The following is a 23,442-nucleotide window of genomic DNA, read 5'->3' as shown; positions in this document are numbered from 1 at the left end:
GTCTGAATAGCAAATTCTGAATGGACATAGTTTGGTTCACAGTGATACAAAAATGCTTCCAACATCACATTTTGCTTGATTAACAGCTTGGTTCCTTCCAGTGGTCGTCAATTTGATGAAAAAGGGTCTGTATTAAAATGGTATTTCAAGCATCATCTCCACATTTGAACAAACTCTATTACTCTCGTCCTCCTCCTCCAGTCCAGCAGCCGGACCCCAACCAGCCCAAGGCGGAGGGCGCCCAGATGGTGGCCTCTCGGGGCGAGCAGCTGGGCGTGGTGACCAACTGGCCCCCGTCTCTGGAGGCGGCCCTGCAGAGGTGGGGCACCATCTCTCCGAAGGCCCCCTGCCTCACCACCATGGACACCAACGGCAAGCCGCTCTACGTGCTCACCTACGGTAATTAAAGACTTGGGGGGTCACGCTTTTTATGGGATAGAAGACGAGACTTTTTAGCTCAATTGTTATAAAATGTCCTAATTTGTCTTCTTAAGCTTTGGGCTTTTTTGTGAAATAAGTGAGTCGTTGTTAACTTCACAGTTGACTTTGTTTTTCGTCAATCCGTCCCATATTCATGAATTCGATATCTCAGGAACACCTTGAAGGAATTTCTTCAAATTTGGCACAAACATCCACCTGGACTCAAGGTCACTGTGACCTCTGAAAACATGTTTTTTATGCCTCCGTGGCAGCGATAGCTGTGGACCCCATTATGTTTTTGGGTTGTCCGTTTGACGTCTCGGTCGATTCTTGTGAATGCGATATCTGTAGAGGGAGATGATGAGACTGTGATGTGTGACTGTGATGAGACCGATAGCTTATTAATGCATTGAATGAATTTATTCCTTCAACTACAACTACAATACATTTTTGGCCCATGACTCATGAATCTGTTTGCTAATTCTGACAATTTCACACAAATGTCTCAGAGGATAAAATTAGAAAAGTGATGACTGTGTGACTGTGATGAGACTGATGAGACTGTGATGTGACTGTGATGTGACTGTGATGTGTGAGACTGGTTGGTTGGAGGCAAACAACCACAGATCAAGAATTCTAGTTTAAATTTGTAAACTCCCTGACTGATCATTCTACATAATGCCAAATTTAAGACATTTTTCAATACTAATGCCAGTGCGATACTGAGTTTGGATACCAGTTTGGAATATATATATTATACACAAACAATCTGCTCATTGTGCTCTGTAACCAACATTTTATGAGCCAGTAATAAAAGATCTGTTGCGGTTGAAGTTTATACATCATGAACAATGAGTTCTTTCACACGTAAACATAAATATCTGAGCACCAACATGACCTCAAATCAATCATCATAGTGTTATATAAATAGAGAAGGGCCTTTCTCCGAATTGTTTTTCTCCGGCGCATGCGGTGGCTCTCACAAGCTGATTAACTGAAGCACCAAACAATGTTTAACACCCGCTGTGTGAACATAATTCCACTAATGGCAGCCAGACAGAGCGCTAAGCACATTAGCAAAGTGTGAAGAAAGACGCTTTCAAGAAAGCTGCTCTGTTGCAGAAGGAGGGGAAGTGTGTCCTTTTTTGTTTTCATCCCAAATGCCCAGATTATTAGAATAAATGAATACTTCTTTTTTTTGGAATATATCCTCAGTGATTTACAGGACAGTCTGTGGAGGTCAGACGGGTGTTACTTTGAAAAGTTTAGTGCTGAAACTTCTTATTTTATTTAGTAATTTACTTGTATTTATCGAAGTTTTTGCTACAATAATATGGACATTGATTTAAGAAGCTCTTTGTCCTGAATTAAGTGTTTGTTGAATCTCTGGACTCATTTTTGACCCTTTTGAAAACAATGTTTTGACATTTTTTTACTTGAATGAACTGCAGCTAGTTTATAACCTCTGCAAAGGCAGTTGAATATTACAACACACTTTACTAGAAGGGATCCCTGATGAGTCTAACTGGTGCCCAGATTAAGTCAAAATACTCGCGAGAAAAGGAAATAAGAGAAACAGCAAGACAACACACAAGTTTGGAGTTCTTTATTCTAAAAATGTATATTCGGAATAAGCTGGAGATTCAAGTTGTTTGTGTGCTGATTTGCAGCAAAAAAAATAGAAGAAAAATAAAAGAATAGCCATGCTTGTTGATGATTTTGTTTCAGGTGTTAAGACTTCTCCCCCATGACAATTCCCTCACCCCAAATCTGGCCCTCTCGTTGTCTTTAGGCATTCACTGCTGGCATGCCGGTCAAGGCAATTTTCAATATACAGGACTTAAACTTGCAGACAGGTCCAGATATTTAACCTGGTGGATATCTCTCTAAAGCCTGTGACGTATCTGTGCTTCTTTGAAAACTCAAACACAGCAATCATCCCCTTTCATTTGATAGTTAGAGACACAGCTGTCTGGTGTTGTGGCTATCAGCAGGTTGAATCTGACACTGGACTTACATTCCTACACCAGAAAACAAAGTAAATGTTGAGAAAAACATGTTTTTTTTTAAGCAGCCAGAAGTGAGAAAACAACACAGCAGGTAATAAGAAACACACAGGTATCATCCGTCTGGCCTGCAGTCCCCGTCTCGTCACGTCTTAACCCCCCCTCCAACGCTTCACGGTTTTAGTCGACACTCGTATTAAAACAAACTCCTTTATTCGGCTGCCGATCCGAGTTATCCATCTCCCCAAACGTCGGCGGGGAAAATGGCTTCGGGGTCCTGAGGGTGCAAAGAGATTTAGCCGCAGTGAGCAGAGCTTTCTTCGCTCAGGTCCTCGTTAATATAGAGCCGGAGCTCCTCGCTGCACAGCAGAGAGAATGAAGTGACGCCAGACAGCACACACAGTCACAGTGAACACGCGTTAATGCACATGTTAAGACTACAGCATGTCAAAGAATGACAGAGAAAAATACTTGAGTATGGACGTTCATCATCTCAAATCAAAGGTCCATTCGCCGGCTTTTTTCCAAACTTTCAGCCTTATTTCACAGTTTTAATCAACCAGTTCAGGCTGTTAAACCAACGATAACTAATGCATGGTAATTTTGAAGGTAATCCTACAAGATCATTTGGTATGTTATCCACTTAATCGTGAACCAAGAAGAATGAAGACAGAAAGGTTGGAGTGCCGGTGGATGGGTTAAAAAAAAAAAAAACAGTGTTCGACCCTGGAGGCCCAAAAGTCAATGTTGATTTATTCCATAGTTATTTGAACCCAAACTACGATCTTTTTCTAAACCTAACTAAGTCATTTTGTTGCCTAAACTTAACTAAGTAGTTTCCTGTGAAGACTGAAGTTTATTTTGAAAAGACCGTAGCTGTGTAAGAGCCAAACTTGACACTCGTTGCTGGACCTTTGTAGGAAAACTTTTGAAAAATTAGGAAATACGAATATCTTACTAACCGTTGTATGGGGATACGTTGATCAGTTGGAGCTGGCTCTGGTGTTTCGTCCGTCCGTCCGGTCCGGTCCGGTCCGTTCTCCTGGATGTGATTTCTAAGGACTCACAGATTTAATTTAGTGGCCAGAAGTCCCTCTGACCTCACAAAACACGTTTTTTTGTCCATAAGTCAATACTTTCACACAAATGTCTAATAGTATAAAATGATGAAGTGATGATAGTTTTGACAGACATGGATGTAAACTGCAACATGACTGGTTGGCGGAGGCAAACAACCGTGAGGCTGTAGTCACAGTTTTTATCTTTTAGGAATAGAGCTGTTGATTCAATGTTTTGTGGGCCAGTTTTAAGGATTTTTGATGTTCAGTAAGTTAGAGAAGAAGAAGAAGAAGATTAAAGAACGTAGGAAAGAAAAACAGGAAAGTGAGGAAGGAAGTAGTGAAAAAGGTAAAAGGAAGTAAAAAGGAAAGAGTAGAGAAGTCTGGAAAAGAAAGAGTAACAGGACAGAAAAATAAAGAAGGAATAAATGAAAAGGAAAGAATGAAGGAAAACAGAATGAAAGGAAACAAATATGACGAAATCAAATAAGAAAGGGAGTATTTCTCATGATGCTTTTTAAACATTGGCTCGTTGATATAAAGATAAATGTGAATTAAATGAGTTTTTATTACTGAAATGTGTAAAAATGAGCTTCAAGTTGTCGCTTTTACCTCAGTATCTCCAGCCGGCATGTTATTGTAGGAAAAATCACAAGATTTCCTTCTGCGACACAGTGGAGGAAACGTAGAAATGATCTAAAACTAGTGTCGTATTTGAAGTACAGTACTTGCAAAGTGATTCCCACATCTGTTTTTTTACACACACACACACACACACACACACACACACACACACACACACACATACACACACACACACCCCCACCCACATACACACAATCATTAACCCAGACTCTTCAAACCGGCGTACAGTGTGTGTGTGTGTGTGTGTGTGTGTGTGTGTGTGTGTGTGTGTGTGTGTGTGTGTGTGTGTGTGTGTGTGTGTGTGTGTGTGTGTGTGTGTGTGTGTGTGTGTGTGTGTGTGTGTTGTGTGTGTGGTTTGTGAGCAGTGAGCTTGCAGCCGATGATGAGGCGATGTGTGCTCACCAGACTGTGAAATGTCTTCAACTAGCACTCCGGAGTCCGCCACCAGAGAGACCTCGATATGGTGAGGCAGCGTGTGTGTGTGTGTGTGTGTGTGTGTGTGTGTGTGTGTGTGTGTGCAGTGCTGAATCTAAATCTCTACCTTCCTTTATCTTTTATTCCTGTGGTGTCTTTCCCTTTGATGTCGGCCGACAAGGACAAACTTGTTTTGTTTTCTTCCTGTCGAGTCGTCGTCTCCCCCCCCACACCCCACCTCCCTCCCCCTCTGGAGAACACAGAGAATTCGTGATACCAAATTCTCCCGCTGTCCTCAAACTCAACCCTCGCCACGCTGCACTGCAGACAACCGCCTGTAAATTGCAGGAGAGAAAGTGTTGTTCAAAAGAAAAAAAGGTTGAGGTCGAGTGTCTCCGGGAGCTTTGATCCTCGTGAGAACAGATCACGTAATCGATGGCGACGCTTGGATTTCCATTCGCCGCATAAAGCTTTGAAGTTCTGTGTGTTGTGTTTTGAACTCTTTCTTTGGTTATCCTTTGTGTGCTCTTTTTTGTTTTTCTATAAACTTCAAATCCTGTTTTAGAAATAGAAAATAACTTCGTCACCCTCGATAAACTTTCGAGGATCGGGTTTACTGACAAACTATCGTCAATATACGGTTTAGTTTACATCATATAAGAGTCACGATAGTCCACCTCATCTGCAGCTTCTTGACCAGGCGGCAACTTCAGTTTCTACCGAGTGAAGCCGATGTGGAAGTGTCTTAAAGCTTGCATTCTCTCTACTGTCCAGCAGGGGGCGACTCCTCTGGTTGTATAGAAGTCTATGAGAAAATGACTCTACTTCTCTCTTGATTTATTCCCTCAGTAAACATTGTAAACATGAGTTTATGGTCTCAATCTCTAGTTTCAAGTCTTCTTCAATACAGCATGATGTTCATTTAGTAAATGATGCTCCATTTAGAGTCAAACAGACCATAAAGCAGGGGATGCTTTAGGGCGGGGCTACACAGTGATTGACAGGTTGCTACCAAAAACAAAACACCAGTTGAAATTTGTTACATAACGTCTCAAATATCCTCCAAGTGCAGAGATGTCATGTTGTTCTTTTGTCAAACAAGGGCTGTGTCTGACCTGCTGTCTCTCAGCATGAAGCACTTTTGTTCTTGGACTCATTTTCTGAGAGAAGCTGCTGCTCTCAAACGGCCAACATCTAATTTTCAGAACAAAAGGACTCCTTTCCAATTAAATCAAACCGGATGATTGGGCCGTTTCCTGCTTCTCCTCCTCGGTTTTGGAGAATAAAAGGCCGCTGGATGAGCCTCTTGTTTGGTGGTTGAGTAATGTCATCCTAAAAAGAAAAGCAGAAACCCTCTGATTACATCTGCAGCTCTCTGATTCGGAGTTCAGCGGGAGAGAGATGCTTCCTAACATCCTAGCAGGAATCCTCTCCTCTGATTGTTGAACATGTGTTTTTTTTCTCCAGATGGAGGATGGCTGGTTGTCTCCTCCAGGGTGCCCACCATTACTGCTGGAGTGCCCTTGAAGTGGGCATCCTCATCCCAAAACTGACGGCACTAGTTTCCACAGCTACAGAAACAAATAGTTTTCTGCAATAAATGGACATCTGTTCATTTGAAAGGTGTTTTTTAGCACTGTCCTGATACTCATCAGTGGGAACGTTTCTCCTGATTAGTAACCTGCAGAGCACTGATTCACAATCAGAGAGTCGGGACGACTCCAAAGGGGTCGCAAGATAAATCTGAGGGTCACAAGTTATGTTTTCTGCTTTTCAAATCTCCAATCTTTGCTTTTTTTGTCGTGGTAAAATACTGGAGAGTTGAAGCTTTTCTGGCCTCTAAATAAATATTCGAATGAAGTAATCTGAAAATGGAAAATGTCTTTGCTTTAAAGGGTGACAAGTTAAAATCACAAGGAAAAAAGCTTAAAGAATTGTATCCCCAAATATAAAAACAACATGATAATATGTCATTTGTTTTTGTTTACAATATTTTTGAACCAACCCCAAGTGGCCAAAATGAAAATAAATGAATACTGCTTAAAGCTTAACTCGTGTCCCAAAACTTTGCACATAAACAACTCCACTGAAGGTGTTCCCGTCACGACCAAATGTAGACGTGATCTACATTTTAAGATGATGAGTAACCAACTTGAACTTGACCAACTTGAGCTCTCTAATGAAGTCTAAATGGAAAAATCCACTTCATGCTCCTGGAAGACACCCTTTATCCTGAATTAATTATTAAATTCCATCCTTTCTTCCATTTTTTTATTAACCTGTACTCACACCACCTGTAACTCAGTCAGTGTTTCTCTGCCTCTCTCCTCACTGTCTTAACTCATTTTTCCTCCAGGGATCCAGACGCTCTCCTTTTCTTCTATTCATTAGCTCTGACAAACATCAGAAAAACTTAATTTAGTGCGAAAAACAATGAGGAACTCACGCCCGATTGCTCATGCATAATATCTGCGTCTGCCAGTCTGAATTAGGGGAGAAAAAAACAAAAAACAGCAAAGGATGGAAATTGATTCTATTGTTGTGAGTCACTGCATTAATGAACAGAGCCAACTACGCCTGGTGGGAAAAATGAAACTGAGCAGGAAGATTAGATAATATTATATATTTAGTGAAATTAAAAGCAGCAGTTATTTCTAAAAACACAACAATAATTCATTCTTTTGAAAAGAGGTGAAGGGTTCATGTTGCCTAAAGTATCGTGAGCACTGACATTAAAACTAAAGACGTTCTTCCAGACGCCAAAAACATCCCTTTATCGCTGTAATTATATACGGATGTGGCCTCTATGACTTCCTCTGATGTGCTGTGGTCGTGTCTCTGTGCGTAAAGTATCACTGTACATGGATCCAATTACTCCTCAGTCATGAGAGAAGGTTTGGTTATGAAATCTGTGTGATCATCTCCATACCAGTCCACCCGCGAGGTACAATAATGTCTTTTAACTTGTCATGTCAGCGCGGTAATCTCTTGCATATGGGCGACTCATGATGTCATCCTTTGTTCCACCAAAGACTGCTCGCTTTGTCACATTTATCGGTCATGTCTAACCGTCCACGGAGAACACTGTGGTTTCCTGTTACCTCCCTGTGCGCTTTCTATGGTTTCATAATAATGATTCCCATCATCTGCCCTTCAGGAAAACTCTGGTCCAGAAGTGTGAAGGTGGCCTTCAACCTGCTGCACAAACTGGGAACCAAACAGGAACCACTGGTCAGACCTGGAGACCGGGTAAGTAGATATTCTGAATTAGGCCAGATTCCAAATGGAGCATTTTCTGATACAAACATGTGTGATATGTTGATATTATTCAGGTTTAAGGGCATTCTTTGGACTTGAATACAGCATATTATGAATATGTGTCTCAAAAGGGATTTTTATGGCACTTTTTGACACTTGGCCTCTTTCCTGTTTACAACCAGCACCAACCAATTATCCAATAGTTTGCAAAGCTTTTAGTAGAGATGCATGCCCAAAAGCAAAAGAAGGAACAGCACACATACTTTAAAACATTATGAAGTAGTTGGATATCAGCAAGTTTTGGGATATGAACAAATATCTCAAAGCCAAACTTTTCCAGAGTCTTTTTTCACACGGTCCAACAATTCCTCCACAGCTGGATAACTTTGAAAAAACATTTTGATGCAAAGGAGCAACATGTCATGAGCGCCTCCTGACCTTCCACTAGACAACATGTTAGGGATTCACTGGTGATGAGGATGCAGCATGGGGTCGTCTTTATGTCAATCGAAGTATACTCGGCTGCTCTTAAATGGAAATATTCCTTTTTTTATTAGCCATGTTAACAGCTTATTAGGAATATTGTCTTTTTTTTGAATAAGGTCAAAAAGCAGAACATGGCATACAAAAAAAAAGTCAGTGATGATGGTCTGGGTTGAAAGGAACCAGAGAGGAAGAGAAACGAAAATAGTTTGGAGTGACATCCTAACCTGAGGCCCCTTGAGTGTTTGAAATATGGATGTAGTCTCCTTGACGTCATCCATAGGTTGCTGAAGGGACGCCATGAAGATCAAAGTGGTGGCTCCAAGTGTCAAAATCCTGACAGTGAAGATACAGGCTGAAAAAACAGGAAAAAGCTTGATTTTTATGAACTTTCGCACCACGAATATCACAACAAATCACTTTATGTTGAACCGGTTGAGTTACATCTATATTTATGAAACAACAACAAAGAGGCTCCGTAGTCCGAACCAAGACGGCAAACTTTATTTCTCCTTTCAACCTTGACAAAGGCAGCGCAGTCCAGATCCACTCTTTCTGCTCCTACCTTTCACAATAAAAGCCCTAGATTAATGATATCCGCAGGCAATTATTTAGCATTTTCTTGTCGTTTATTCGTTACGCCCCTGCTGTTTAAAGGCATTTACTATGGGTCATCCACAGACCCACATATTTACAGTTTACAGAACGTGGTTTGAATGAGATATATACATTTTTCAAATGTAATTTCTAAATGTTTTCAGCAGCACAACCAAAATTCAATTCCGTCATCAGTACCATTACTCATTGTGGAAGTGTTGGGGCAAACAAAACCAAACTATCTGCCAGGCTCGATTCCACTGAGAGGTCATTATTGTTAATTTGTTTTAAGAGTCAACAGACTTTTTTTTTTATTTTCCTCTGTTGTCTCTTTGGTTTCTTTTGGTAATAAAACATCACAGAGCAGCCAAGTTAAAAAAACCAACCATTTCACTTACATCACCTCTCAAGATTCTTTGGGTACCGTCCAAAACAAATCCTCGACAGACCGGTCATTACGCAGTGTTTTAAAAACGGACACGTGTGTGTAGTCCTTCCATCCTTTCTTGTCATTATAATCATCACATCACACTCAGGGCCTCTTTAACCGCAACGCCTCCACACATGAACAGACGATCGCACTGAAGTGGAAAAAGAAAGGTTCAGTAACAGTCCCACATGTGCCTGCTGCCATGTGACACCACCAGCGTCTCTGTTCGCCTTCTTCTTGTCTCTCTTTCATCTTTATTTTAAGCTCCATTTTAACGCTCCGTTGGCGACTAAGTCAAAACCGGCACGATGCCCGAGTGTGAGGGTATTTATTTTACGCATCTCAGGCGGAAGGGTGTGTGTTTTAATCACTGCACAACTCATTTTGGCTTCCAGCTCAGTGTGAAAAAGACAGACTGGTCTTTTTTCACAGTTTTATGGTTTTATAATAAGTTGCATGCAGAGAAATTACAGTGTTGTTGTTTTATTTTGACGGGGAGTGTTTAAAGGGCTGAGGAGATTTAAGTACTCTAAGGAATGATACGGAAACACTTATTTTATGAGTTAGAGGTTGTCATTTTATGTGGAAAAACAATTTCAGGGAAATGAGTCTGGTGACGTTTGTGCATGTGACTTTCAGAACCAAGAAATGTTTGAATTTAAAGGCAGATGATTGCAGGTTTGTTTAAATTTTTCATTTTTATGTCAAGTAGAATACTCCTTAGTGGTTTTAATGAAATATATGGGGGTCATGGTAATGTTCCCAAAGGCAGACAAAAAATTACATTTTTCCAACTCTACATAATCCATGAAAACCATTATAAACAGTTACAGAAGAAAAAGGGGCGCACAAAATTGCTATTTGGTTATTTGAGGTGTAAATCTATTCATGCATTTGTGTTATTTCGAATACAAATAGTGTATTCTAAAAAATAGGACATTTAAATTAGATTTTTTAAGTTGTACTTTTTAACCATTTTTTCTATTCTTAAATAAATCAGATAATTAGAAGCCTTTTCTGACCTTTATTTCCTTTTCTGTGTTTCTTTTGTTTGTAATCAGTGTCCTCCAAAACTGTTGGTACATATTATAAAACATATTATAAAACAAAGATATCATGGGTGACAGGAGAAGTTGGGTGTCATGTGTCAGAAAAAAGAAAATACATTAAAAGTGCCGACTCCCCATCACCTCTACTTCCTTTGGCTTTATATCAGAATTTCTATCTACTAGAAGGTGTGAAATAACTTTTACTAACCATACAGTTAAACCAGACCAGGTGTTTGTAAATGAATGCTGTCGGTATTAAACTGTTGGCTTCGCTAAAGATCATAGCGCTATGGTTATATCTGTAACTACCATCAACATTTTTGGCTCAAAGTGTCATAAAAAAATTGGTGAAAATCAATTAACCAAGACACCAAAACCGCAACAACAGACTATCCCTTTGTGGAGTGTTTATACAGTATGACATGTACTTCTCCTCTCTCTGGTATCATCCACTGATGAAACATGAACGGCTCCATTGAGAGCTGCTCAACATTAGTCCAGTTAAAGCACCATTACACTGCTTTCATTCGCTCAGGTGCACTTAGCCTAGAGCTTCAAACCCCCACACACACATCCAGCCCACTACTGTATATGGAAGCTATTAAACAGCACTTAAGCCGGGGGTTCACCGTTATCATCACAACATGCAACTGGAGCCAAACTGGATCCAACATGGCCGAGCAGCAGATAAAGGCTCCTCTGTGAGTGACGTCGTTGTAGAAACATGTTGGATGCTGGGTGTTTTGTTTAAGTCCCAGGGTTGAAAGATGGCAGATAGAAACCTGCTTTACAGGAAATGAGTTTCAGATGAGCTTCTATGTGATCTACGGATGATTCACCACCAAGTGGAATAAATTAAAATGTACAGAATGAACAATAGAAATTTAAATTGTTACCATTGTCAACCGAAAACGACCAAAGAGCTGAATCCACTCATGATAATGTCAACAAAAAACAGAACATAATGAACTTTATTTTGTAGAGTTTATTCTGGGAATGTTTTGGGTCGAAGGCGTCAAACACATTTAATCTTTGAGTGTTGAATGTTTTGCAGTTTCCCACTTTTTTACCGCTGTAGTTACTCTTAGCATTTGCTGTTTCTGGGGTATAGACCCTTTTATAGTTCGTAAACGATGATGAAGACCTACATAAGTGTGCACACTTAGTTTCACTCGATGATGCAACTTGGTTATCTGTGTTCATGTACAGAAGACTCAGAGGTTTGAATTTATTCCATTTTAAAATGGAGCTTCAAACAGTCAAGTGGTTGTCAACAAGGGTAATAGTTCGCAGCAATAAAAGCCACCAGTGTCACTGTTTAACAAGTGACTGTGTTGACTGGTGGCTCTCAGCCGAATGCGTCCGTGGTTCCTCGTAGTGACAGCAGCAGTTGAAAACAGCTCGTATAAGCCTTCAATACATAATCATCTATGTTTAGTGTCTTGTTTCTACCAAGCAACCAGTTAACACGGTCACTTGTTACACTAAAACACTCTTGACCCTGTCTGAATCCTGCAGAACTTGAGCAGCTGTTGGAATATTGACTCTGACAACCAAACATGCAACAACCAGACATCATGATGCTGGTAACAGTTTTAATTCAACGTTTAAAGCTTGATAACTCGTCTGGATGGCTGGAGCAAAACACCACTTTAGTTGCAATGCATATGTTTGAATAAGTCAGCTGTAAAAGGGTCTTTAGGCGCTAAAACCTGCTAAAGGAAATCCTTCCTTGCAATAAATACATTTTTTTCGTCACGCTGACTCTCCATGTACATTAATACAATAAGTATGTAGAGAAAAAAACATTGTTTTCCTTTCATTCATCACACATCTGTACATGTTAAATACAATTTCAGGCTAAGAAGGCAGAGATACGGCCAAGTCAGTAACCGGTCTCCCCTGTTCTCCCTCTGGCCTGTAGGTGGCGCTGGTCTTCCCAAACAACGACCCTGCTGCCTTCATGACGGCGTTTTACGGCTGCCTGCTGGCCGAAGTCGTCCCTGTGCCAATAGAAGTACCGCTGTCTAGAAAGGTAAGCTTTCAGTGAGCGATTAAACGGATGAATCATTTGTATCTAATCATAATTTATTTTCTATTTTGCTTCCATAACATTTCTTTTTTCAGACTAGTGGAAATAAAACATCCAAAATGCACATTTATGTTTTTATTTTACTACTTTGCCTATCTACGTCTGTAGATCTCTTCTAAATTCCCCCAAAGTTTCCATTAGATAATGCCTCATTTGTGTATGTATTGTATTTATATATATATATATATATATATATATATATATATATATATATATATATATATGTGTGTGTGTATATATATGTATGTATATATATTTTTATATATATATGTATGTATATATTTTTATATATATATATGTATATGTATATACATTTGTATATGTATATTTATATACATTTGTATATATAAATGTGTATGTATGTATGTATGTATGTATGTATGTATGTATGTATGTATATGTGTGTATGTATGTATATGTATGTATATGTGTATATATAAATGTATATGTATGTATATATGTATAAATACAATACATCTATGTACTATATATATATATATATATATATATATATATATATATATATATATATATATACAGTTTAAAAAAAACAGGAGTCATCATTGGTGAGTCACACACTGAGCTCTGCTGAGGTGTAATCAAAGCCAAATGTCTCTGAAGACTCGTCTCTGCTGTTGTTGTTGTAGCTTTGTTTGAGTCATAGTTTGGATCGGCCAAAGAGTGTGTGTGTGTGTGTGTGTGTGTGTGTGTGTGTGTGTGTGTGTGTGTGTGTGTGTGTGTGTGTGTGTGTGTGTGTGTGTGTGTGTGTGTGTGTGTGTGTGTGTGTGTGTCAGTGGAGGTCCCAGTGTTGCTTTGTCAAGGTATTTTTCAATGTTTCTGGTTTGTCCAAAGCAGTTGTTTTCTTCCACCCAAAAAATTCAACCTCATGTTTTATCTGCTGTTAACGTTAAAACATTCTTAAACATATTTTACAACTGTTACTAAAGGCTTTATCTCTGTAGTTGGACCCCGATTGTTTTCGTTAAATTCATACCATCGACTATCTTAAATATTGTCAGCAATAAAAACAGAAATATAATAATTTAAAATGCTGTCAAACAAAGCTTTCATGAAATCAAACTGTCTTTTCAAATCCCCAAATCAGCTGCTCTAACTATCAACTCAGACTTTCATGTATTAAGCAACATCCACATGCTCCATGAAGTCATTTTAATTCATAACCCACAGAACTCCTGGCCACACAGAGACGAATTCCTCTCTCACAGTCTCATATGTTTTGGATTAAAAATGACGTGTTTTCATTTGACTATACTGGAGAAAAACATGGACAGTTAATATGGATGTTTGAGAAGAGCAGGAGAAATTAACTGTAATAAACTATATGGCAGATTAGTCTAAAAGGCATCGTATTTCACTGTTATGAAACATGGGTTTTGATAAACAAAGTGTGTTGTGTTTACAGTTCATTTAGTGAGATGTTTTTTTAGTGTTAGATACAATATGAATGTAGTAGAAACGTAACTTCCTGTTTTGCATCTTGTTACATTTCTAACTGACTTGTGGAGCTGCAGCTGAATGATAAGAAAGTCATCTTACCTCTGACCCCCTGATGAGTTTACAGGAACAGAATCTCATTTCTATAAACAAGATAGAATAACCTTGCACGAGTGTTTTTTAGATTACAGGTATATTGGCATTTACTTGTATTAAATGGTGTATATGGACCATATAAAGTGGTCATCTGAAGTGAAAATTAAACTTAAACAGGTTGGATACTATTTAATATACATGGGTCACTTTTCCAAGGCTCAACAGTAATTGTTGCCAGGTATCCATTGGCGACCATTTGGAGAATTTGGCAACCAATTTGTGGCCCTTGATGGCGACCTCTTTTCAACACAATAAAGACATAGAAATAAGGACAGAAAATAATAAAAATGGGCGCCGCTAATGTTTTTTTTATGTTTGTCACATTAGTCATATTTAAATACTGCTGTTAAAGTCAGAACCAGAAAATGCTGCATATGATAACACGCCTCGTTTGTTGGCGCGTATTTGCATGCACACAGGCATCCGTGGTGACTAAAAAATGAAAACCATATTTTCAGTTTTGGCAACCAAAAGCCAATGCCTTGTTGTCAGCCTTTCAACGACTTTTTGTGTTGAGCCCTACTTTCAGATTCTTTCTGTTTAAGAAAGTAAAAGTGTCTGCCACCAAAAAGCTGCAACATATTTTCCAATCAGAATCTTACATAGGAAGCAGGCTCAGTGATTGGATGTTTGGAACTGAAATGAACCTTGGGAGTTGTAGTTGACTTCCCTCCTGTCCACAGGCTTGTTCCTTGAACTGCAACAAGAACCAGATAGATTCTAAAACAGATGATTCAAACAGGACTAACCCACCTCTCACTTTACAACTGCACAGAGAAGAGGAGCTGAGCAGGACAAAGACGCAGTAATTGATTTATCAGAATCCAATTCACATGATTAATCACGTTTTTTATGTCTCTGTCTCCGTCCAGGACGCCGGCAGTCAGCAGATCGGGTTCCTGTTGGGGAGCTGTGGAGTGACGGTGGCTCTGACCAGCGACGCCTGTCACAAAGGGTTACCCAAGAGTCCCACCGGAGAGATCCCACAGTTCAAAGGTCTCAAACACACACCTGTGCACAGACCTTAAAGTGGCCCTATTATGCTTTCCCACTTGTTCCCTCTTCTTTAGTGTGTTATATATTTTTTTTTGTACATGTAAAAGGTCAGCAGAGTGTAAAACCTGAAGTCCACGCCTAAAAGGAGTTACCCTCCCCCTCAGAAGCTCCTGAGCTTCTGAAACGGCTCCATTGAATTCTCTCCTTCACTTCTGTAACTTAATGAGGTCACAATGTAACTTAATGAGGTCATAGTGTAACTTTATGAGGTCACAATGTTACGGAAGTGACGAGAAAACTCCTTCCGGCTAGTTTTGCCCTCAAACAACAAAAGAGAGAGACGGAGCTGAAGCTTTTTTGAAATGTGAAACGTTGACCAATCACAGCAGAGCGGGCTAGCTGACCAATCAGAGCAGACTTTGCTTTCTGGAGGGAGGAGCCAGCGCTACAACGGAGCGTTTCAGAGAGAGGGTGAGAAGAGGTGCTGCAGGACAGCCAGGATGAGAAAAACAGGATTATGAGCATTAACGCATGAAAACATGTTGTAACTGTAACTTGAGATAAAAATATGCACCCGGAAAAATAACATAATAGGGCCTGTTTAAGGTCATCATCGTTGACATTATCTGCTATTTGATCCAGATGTGATGTTTTGTGTGCGTTTGATGTGTTTTCACGCGGGTTTCAGGCGAGGTTATGATTCAAACTGTATTTTTATTGAACTGGGCAGTTTATAAGTTGTGATTTGGGGGACTGGAAACTGTCAATATGACCACTGAGCACATGTGACAAAAACACAAAGAGTTCAGAGGTCAAAGCATATCTGGTTTCAGCAAAGCTTTCCTGTCTGTCAGCGGGATGAATAGACAGACTGATTAGAGCAGACAGCAAGGCCGAGTAATGGATGATGGAGAGAGAGAGAGAGAGAGAGAGAGAGAGGGAGGAGAAAGAGTGAGAAACAAGGAGAGAGGGAGAGAGTGAAAAGAGAGAAAGAGCGAGAGAGAGGGAGAGGGAGGGAGAGAGAGAAGGAGAGAGTGGAAACAGAGAGAGAGGGAGAGGCAGTTTCATGAAATCGATGGGGAAGCAGCCGACAAAGGGAGGAGAGAAAGAGGACATGATGAATTGAGAATAGAGAGACATTAGCACTGAACAGAGAGAGAGAATCCTCCTGATTAATAACGACTGTTTGCTTTTCAGTAATTGATGTATAAATAGCAACATGATGCCGCCAGATTTACTGCTCCCACTCAGTATGGATCTAGGAGTGTGTGTGTGTGTGTGTGTGTGTGTGTGTGTGTGTGTGTGTGTGTGTGTGTGTGTGTGTGTGTGTGTGTGTGTGTGTGTGTGTGTGTGTGTGTGTGTGTGTGTGTGTGTGTGTCATTAAGGTGGAGTGCTCCTCTTATTGATCAGCAGGCTTTAGACTTCTTGTGTCTCGTGTACCGGCAGCATTAATCCAGACGTTAACGAGCCGTCACACACTCAGCGTTCTGCTCGTGTTCTGCACCGAGAACACTCAGCGATGCATCACAGTTATGATGGAAGTGTTTATGAGGAAGAAGGGAAACTTGTAGGAGCTCTACGTGCTACTACTTGAGAGTTGTTTTCAGTGAAACGTGGACGGCATCCAATCAGGAACCTCCAGCTATCTGATGTCAAGATATGGAATTCAAATATGATCAAATTTAATGTAGAAATATCAGAAACTGTTGTTTGAGTCAGTTAACTCAACACATATAATAGGAGTTACATTTAATAATAACAACAACAACAATATGAACACTAATAGTATTAATCACAATAATAATCACAATAATACTGAAAATAATCATCATAATCATAATAATGATAATAATTATAATGATAATAATAATCATGATAATAATAATAATAATAATAATAAAAATACAATTTATTAATATAGCACAATTCAAAACAAAGGTTACGAAGTTCTTCAATAAATAGAAATGAAAGACAAACAATGATAATATAAACAATTGAATAGTAATAATAATAATTTTGAATTATAATGATGCTAATAATAATAATAATAATAATTTAAATAATAATAATGATATATGAATGAATAACACACAAGAAATGATCAAATCAATGTAAAATAATGTAATAATACTAACTTAAACAACATACATATGAGAGAATATACAATAACTTAAATAAAACAATATACTAGTGTTTTATTTTCAGTGTAATGCATCTTTACCAGCAGAACCATCTTTGATTAAGTGACATTCACTAGCCTTCAGTCTCCTAATTAATAACTTCAGGAGACATTCATAGAAACATTATAGTCCGTTTTTTTACTGACAGATACCCATGCCATTATGGAAATAAGAAACTGGATTTTGACTCATGTGAAGCAAACTTTAGGTTTGATCAAAGTCAAAATCCTCCCATCCTAGCATTGGAAAACCTGGTTCCAGTCTAAATGAGGTTCAGCAGGTAAACCAAGAAGAAAAAGATCAACCTATGAATGTTAAAATAAAAAAATAACCCAACCAACATTCATACCAGAATCTTTTTGTCCAGACATTGGAGTCATGAGGATGTTTGTTTTGTGACCCTGTGTGTCCAGGCTGGCCCAAGGTGCTGTGGTTCGTCACGGAGTCCAAACACCTCTCCAAACCCCCCCGAGACTGGTTCCCACACATCAAGGACGCCAACCAGGACACGGCCTACATCGAGGTAAACGCAGCCCGGCTGCTCGATTCCACTCGTTACCGTCTAGTGAGTGGAAGTCGATGGTTGTGCATGTGTTTTGGATCTGAGTCACACTGCAGCAGAGTGGTTGCTTCTCTGTTTTCTCCACCTCGCTGATGATCAAAGGTGTCATTTCGTCTTCACCCGAAGCTCCTTTAAGCCGCCGTTGCAGGTGAAACGTCTCCTTGATTTGAAAAAGGCCGACAGCATAATGATGAAAGTCCAGCGATGATTGAAAAACGACCTTTTTGTATTTCAACAGAGGCTTCCCTTCATCTCAGACAGATGAAATTACAGAGGCTCAAAGAAATCTGTCTTTTTCTGTTTTGTTTAATGTCTCAGCATGATTCATAACTTTAATAGCAGCCAATAATGTGCTTTTTGTTGTCCTTCCTTCATTTGTCAGACATGGGACAGACTTCTCAGACGGACGAGATCTTATTTTGTAAAGAATCTCATCGATTACTGTCGACTCGGCGGCAATCGTGAATCTTTTTGTTTTTTGGGAACACAAGAAAAAAAGAAACTTTAAATTCATCTATCGACATTTGTACATCTGATTCAGGCCTCAACAATATATTAATATTGATATCACAACAAGATGACATTTATGTTTGACATTTATACTGTTGACTGACAGCTTTAATATTTTGTTATTGTATTGTTTATAAACTACAAGGGAAAAAAGATGCAAACGGAGTCAAATAGACACGATTTCAAGACATTCTGTGACGTGACAGCCAATCAGCTTTTAGATTCTCCTCCTGTCATCACTGACGTTTTTGAATCAGAAATGAATGAAAACAATATTGTTGCCGCTGTGTTCATCCAGAGAGCGGTCTTTAAATATATGTGTACAACCATATGGTACAAACAATAACAACGCTGTATTTACACCTATATGTCGTTATTTTGAGTTTTGATGGAGCAGCATCACATTACATTACATTACATTACATTACATTACATTACAGTCATTTAGCAGACGCTTTTATCCAAAGCGACTTACAGGAAGTGTATTCAACATAGGTATTCAAGAGAACTACTAGTCACCAGAAGTCATAAGTGCATCTCCTTTCTTAAACAAGCATCTAAAAGCATAAACCAGAGCAAAAGTACAGAAACAAACTAATACGAATACAATAAGTGCAACACATGCTACAATGTTAGCATAGCCTAGCAACAATCGATCCAAACTCCATTCAGAAAACAGGCATTTATTTCTACTTCATACATGTTGTGGAAGTCCCAGATATCCCGGGAAACTGAACATGGTCCTCTCTGTGTTCATGACATCATCTGGAGGCGCTCAGTTAACTTCATAAAGCTGTATTCTCTGTATCTAGCAGGCCACACGTCAGCTCCTTTACTACAGCTGTATGAACCCTAAATAAACAGTTTGTCTGTGATTTCATTGCGGTAGACAGATAAAAGGATGCCGAAATAACTACAGAATGATGCAGATTTGTCAAAAGTCTGAATTCATGCTTTGTTAGTTCTCTCTGCAAAACGACAAGCAAAACACTTTTAAGTGGTTGTTTTTGCAATAATTGATAAAAAAGAGATTGTCTGCTGCGTCTTGTAAGAGTGACGTGAATAAACACAAATGATCAAACTCTAAATTAACCATTTACCTTTTTTATTTCCCCGTCACAAAATAACCTTATTTATGTATTTATTTTATTTCCTTTCTGGATATGGTTCTGTTATAATCCGTCAAATCAAAAACATAATCATATAGCCTTAAACAAACAGTACATAAACATCTTCTGTACTCTCTCTCTCTCTCTCTCTCTCTCTCTCTCTCTCCAGTATAAGACCTGTAAGGACGGCAGCGTCCTTGGTGTGACGGTGATGAGGATCGCTATGCTCACACACTGCCAGGCCCTCACACAGTCCTGCTCCTACACAGAGGGTAACACACACACACACACACACACACACACACACACACACACACACACACACACACACACACACACACACACACACACACACACACACACACACACACACATTTAACCTTTCACCTTTCATGCAATAATGTTGTTGTTTGTCCCTGAACGTGGTGTTAATGTCTCTCTCTCTCTCTCTCTCTCTCTCGTCCTCCAGCGGAGACCATAGTGAATGTATTAGACTTTAAGAAGGATGTAGGACTGTGGCACGCCGTCCTCACCGTAAGAAAAACACATTTAAACTTCTCTGCTTTAATTATTTAAAATGATGAATGAAGGTTAAAGTAGCTCAAATGAAACTGTCTATCATGGTTTTTGGTTTTATTGTGATACAACATAGAAAATCATTTTTTTTTGTCATCCAAAGTAGCTTTCATTCATGCATTAAAGCTTTCCCCCTTTAATGCATAAATTAGGACAACTTCAGTCAGGAAGTGTTTTTATTCTTCTTTAACTTCCTTTTTTTAACCTGCTGTTTTTATGTCCAATAGGGATGCTTATTTATTGATTGATTGATTGATTGATTGATTGATTGATTGATTGATTGATTGATTGATTGATTGATTGATTGATTGATTGATTGATTGATTCTCTTCAAAAATAATAATCTATAATAATAATCCATTCTGACAATAAGTATTGTCAGAATGTTGTTTCTGTTACAAAAACTGCAAGTTTCATTGAAAAAAAAAAATCGTATAATTAATAGTATTACTTGTATTATTTCATTATTATTGTTTTAATTGAAATATAGCAAGCGAAGCATGATGTCCAATTTAGTGGGCAGATGATTTACGTAATTTCCTCCCAACATAAAATCAATACTTGGACATTTTAAAAAGTGTATTACTCCTTAGTCTCCAACAATTGAAGGATTGGCAACATATTCCTTAGCCTCTATATTTTAACCTCATACTTTCCAAGAACAAGTTCTCTTAAAACACCCGTCACTCTATTTTTACCTTCTGCTTCTTCTCCGTCTCCGTCAGAGCGTGATGAATATGATGCATGTCATCAGTATTCCCTACGCCCTCATGAAGGTCAACCCTCTGTCCTGGATCCAAAAAGTCTGCCAGTACAAAGGTAAACACATCAACAACAAACTCAGTGCAAACATCCGTAAATCATCCACATGTTTCTTGACCTTTTGTGTAAAAAAATCTGACTTTCAGCCTCTTTTTTTGGTTTTGTATTTTGACATTGAGATCAAGCAGAAAACAGCCGAATATCATTGGTTGTGTTTGTTTTTAATTGACTGTACAATAAAGTTTAAAATCCCAATTTGGATCCAATACAACAGCAACAAAAACGACATAAATCTGCTTAATTAAATGTATTCCTCTCTGTCACTGAGTAGCATGTTAAATAAAGTTGTATTTTGTATTTTAGCCAAGGTGGCGTGTGTGAAGTCCCGGGACATGCACTGGGCTCTGGTGGCCCACCGGGAGCAGCGGGACGTCAACCTGAGCTCCCTCCGTATGCTGGTGGTGGCCGACGGTTCGAATCCCTGTAAGAAGAGCACATGTTGCTATAGTTACAGTGATAACATTCAACCCTGATTTCAATGGCCAGTACAGAGGTTACGCCTTTTGTGTTTAATGCTACTTATGTAATGCTGTATTTATGTAATTATATATAATTCCAGCAAATAGCACCTGACATTATGATGAAATTTGATACTGTGGTTTTCATGATTTTGATGACTATTTAAGACAAAACTTTACTAAATAGAGCTCTGAATTTTACTGTATGAGCTTTGTTTGATGTACATTTTTATTTGAATTTTAGGAGAATATACATCAAGCTGGAGTGCTGGACTTTTACATATGAATTAAAGTCATACTCAATGTCATTTAAACCCATGACCACCAGGAGAAGCTCTCTGTATTTCACATTATATTGGAGTTGCGATGTCTTTTGCAATTTTGGGGCATTTTACGTCAACTAGCTAAAGGTGAAAGGGGACAGGAAGTGTGGGAAGGAGAGAAAATAGCAAATTGAGAAGCAGTTAGGGCGGGAAAATCCTAAGAAGCTCCATTTTGGGGTGGCCGCTCCAGATACAAACAAAACTCTGCATTCATAGGAAAGATTAAAGTTTTTTAAAAGTGATGAACAGCGAGGACAAACAGGAAACTGCAGGCGTACATCATAAATATACATCATCATACTTATAAGCACACGCCAACAGTGTTTCTTATGTACAACTTAAAGGTTTCCTGCCTATGAGTCTTACCTTACAAAAGTTCCGCACTCCAGCTTTAACTAATTGTCACCATTACACAATATATATTATCAAAAATCTAAAAAACACATTGAGGTGGTACTGTTAGCTTTTAAATAGCCCGAGAGGTTGAAATAAAATGTCCATCACCATGGAAACTAGTTGTTGGAAAACCCAACATAGCTTGACTAAACGTCTAATTACAATCACAGCATCACGAATATCCGCTGTGATTATCCTCCACTTTGTCTTCTGCTGAAACACATGTTTATAAAAAGAAGCGCTGACTCTTTAAAACGTTTTTTATCTCTCAGGGTCGATCTCGTCCTGTGACGCCTTCCTCAACGTCTTCCAGACTAAAGGTTTGAAGCCGGAGGTCATTTGTCCCTGTGCGAGCTCCCCCGAGGCCCTGACTGTAGCTTTAAGGAGTAGCTTTACACACACACACACACACACACACACACACACACACACACACACACACACACACACACACACACACACACACACACACATATATGCATGTGTCTTATTATTGCTGTTTGCACATGTAAAACATCATAAGACACAGAAATGCAAGAAGAGTTGCTTGGAATTTAATTGAAATTTGAAGAAAAAAAAAAAAGAGACCAAAGATCATCAGTGTTTCGACTGTGGAAAATATTTTAAAATATGGTAAATATTGTCATCATCATAATGCATTGAATCCTCCAATCTTAAAAAGAAATCAAATATAAAACCACTTTTTCCTAAAATCATTTATTTGTGCCGTTATCTCCCACCTTTCTCCCGTTTCACTCACATATCTGTTTACTCTCCTCAGTAAATAAGAAGCTTTCTTTTAGTTTGTTTTTTTTAACACCTCGCTCTTAATTCAACCCGTGACTTTACAGTTTTATGGCTTTTGAACCAGTAAACTTTTCAAACCTTTCCACCTCTTTCATCCTCCACACTGTAGTTCAAACCACATAACAGGGCGGCTTCGTGTGTCGGCTGCAATTTATGCTTCATGCTCTTAATTACGACACTGTGTGTGTGTGTGTGTGTGTGTGTGTGTGTGTGTGTGTGTGTGTGTGTGTGTGTGTGTGTGTGTGTGTGTGTGTGTGTGTGTGTGTGTGTGTGTGTGTGTGTGTGTTTTATGAAGTTTGTGTGTGTTTGTGCCACACACAGGCTAATTAATGGCACTTGGCCTCAGAGGGTGTTAAAGTAATGAACTCAGTTTATTTTCAGAAGAGCTGCTTCAAGCCTCATAAACAATATATATATATATATATATATATATATATATATATATATATATATATATATATATATATATATATATATATATATACAGGACAAACAAACACAAACCCATGCTCTTTACTCGACTCCCTCATTAACATACAGCCCCCAGTTACTATTTTAACTTTAACCCAAATTTATTCTAACCCTGAACCTTAGTAAAAAAAACCTGAAACATCCCGTAGACCGCCAGACAAAGAAAGCC

At 38.9% G+C, this 23,442-nt stretch overlaps 1 protein-coding gene across 1 annotated transcript in view; it reads left to right on the top strand.

Moving 5' to 3' along the window:
• LOC129113352 (disco-interacting protein 2 homolog C-like) overlaps positions 1-23,442 on the top strand; it is a 165,466-nt gene that overhangs the window by 116,464 nt on the left and 25,560 nt on the right. Inside the window, 10 exon segments of the mRNA XM_054625592.1 lie at positions 202-399; positions 7,701-7,792; positions 12,285-12,395; positions 14,936-15,059; positions 17,653-17,762; positions 19,590-19,692; positions 19,890-19,954; positions 20,722-20,815; positions 21,122-21,241; positions 22,268-22,380. Of these exon segments, the coding sequence (XP_054481567.1) occupies positions 202-399; positions 7,701-7,792; positions 12,285-12,395; positions 14,936-15,059; positions 17,653-17,762; positions 19,590-19,692; positions 19,890-19,954; positions 20,722-20,815; positions 21,122-21,241; positions 22,268-22,380 (1,130 nt within the window).

Source organism: Anoplopoma fimbria, chromosome 3 (genome assembly GCF_027596085.1).
Source record: "Anoplopoma fimbria isolate UVic2021 breed Golden Eagle Sablefish chromosome 3, Afim_UVic_2022, whole genome shotgun sequence".
Lineage (NCBI taxonomy): Eukaryota > Metazoa > Chordata > Actinopteri > Perciformes > Anoplopomatidae > Anoplopoma > Anoplopoma fimbria.
This window is presented reverse-complemented; position numbering and strand designations above follow the sequence as displayed.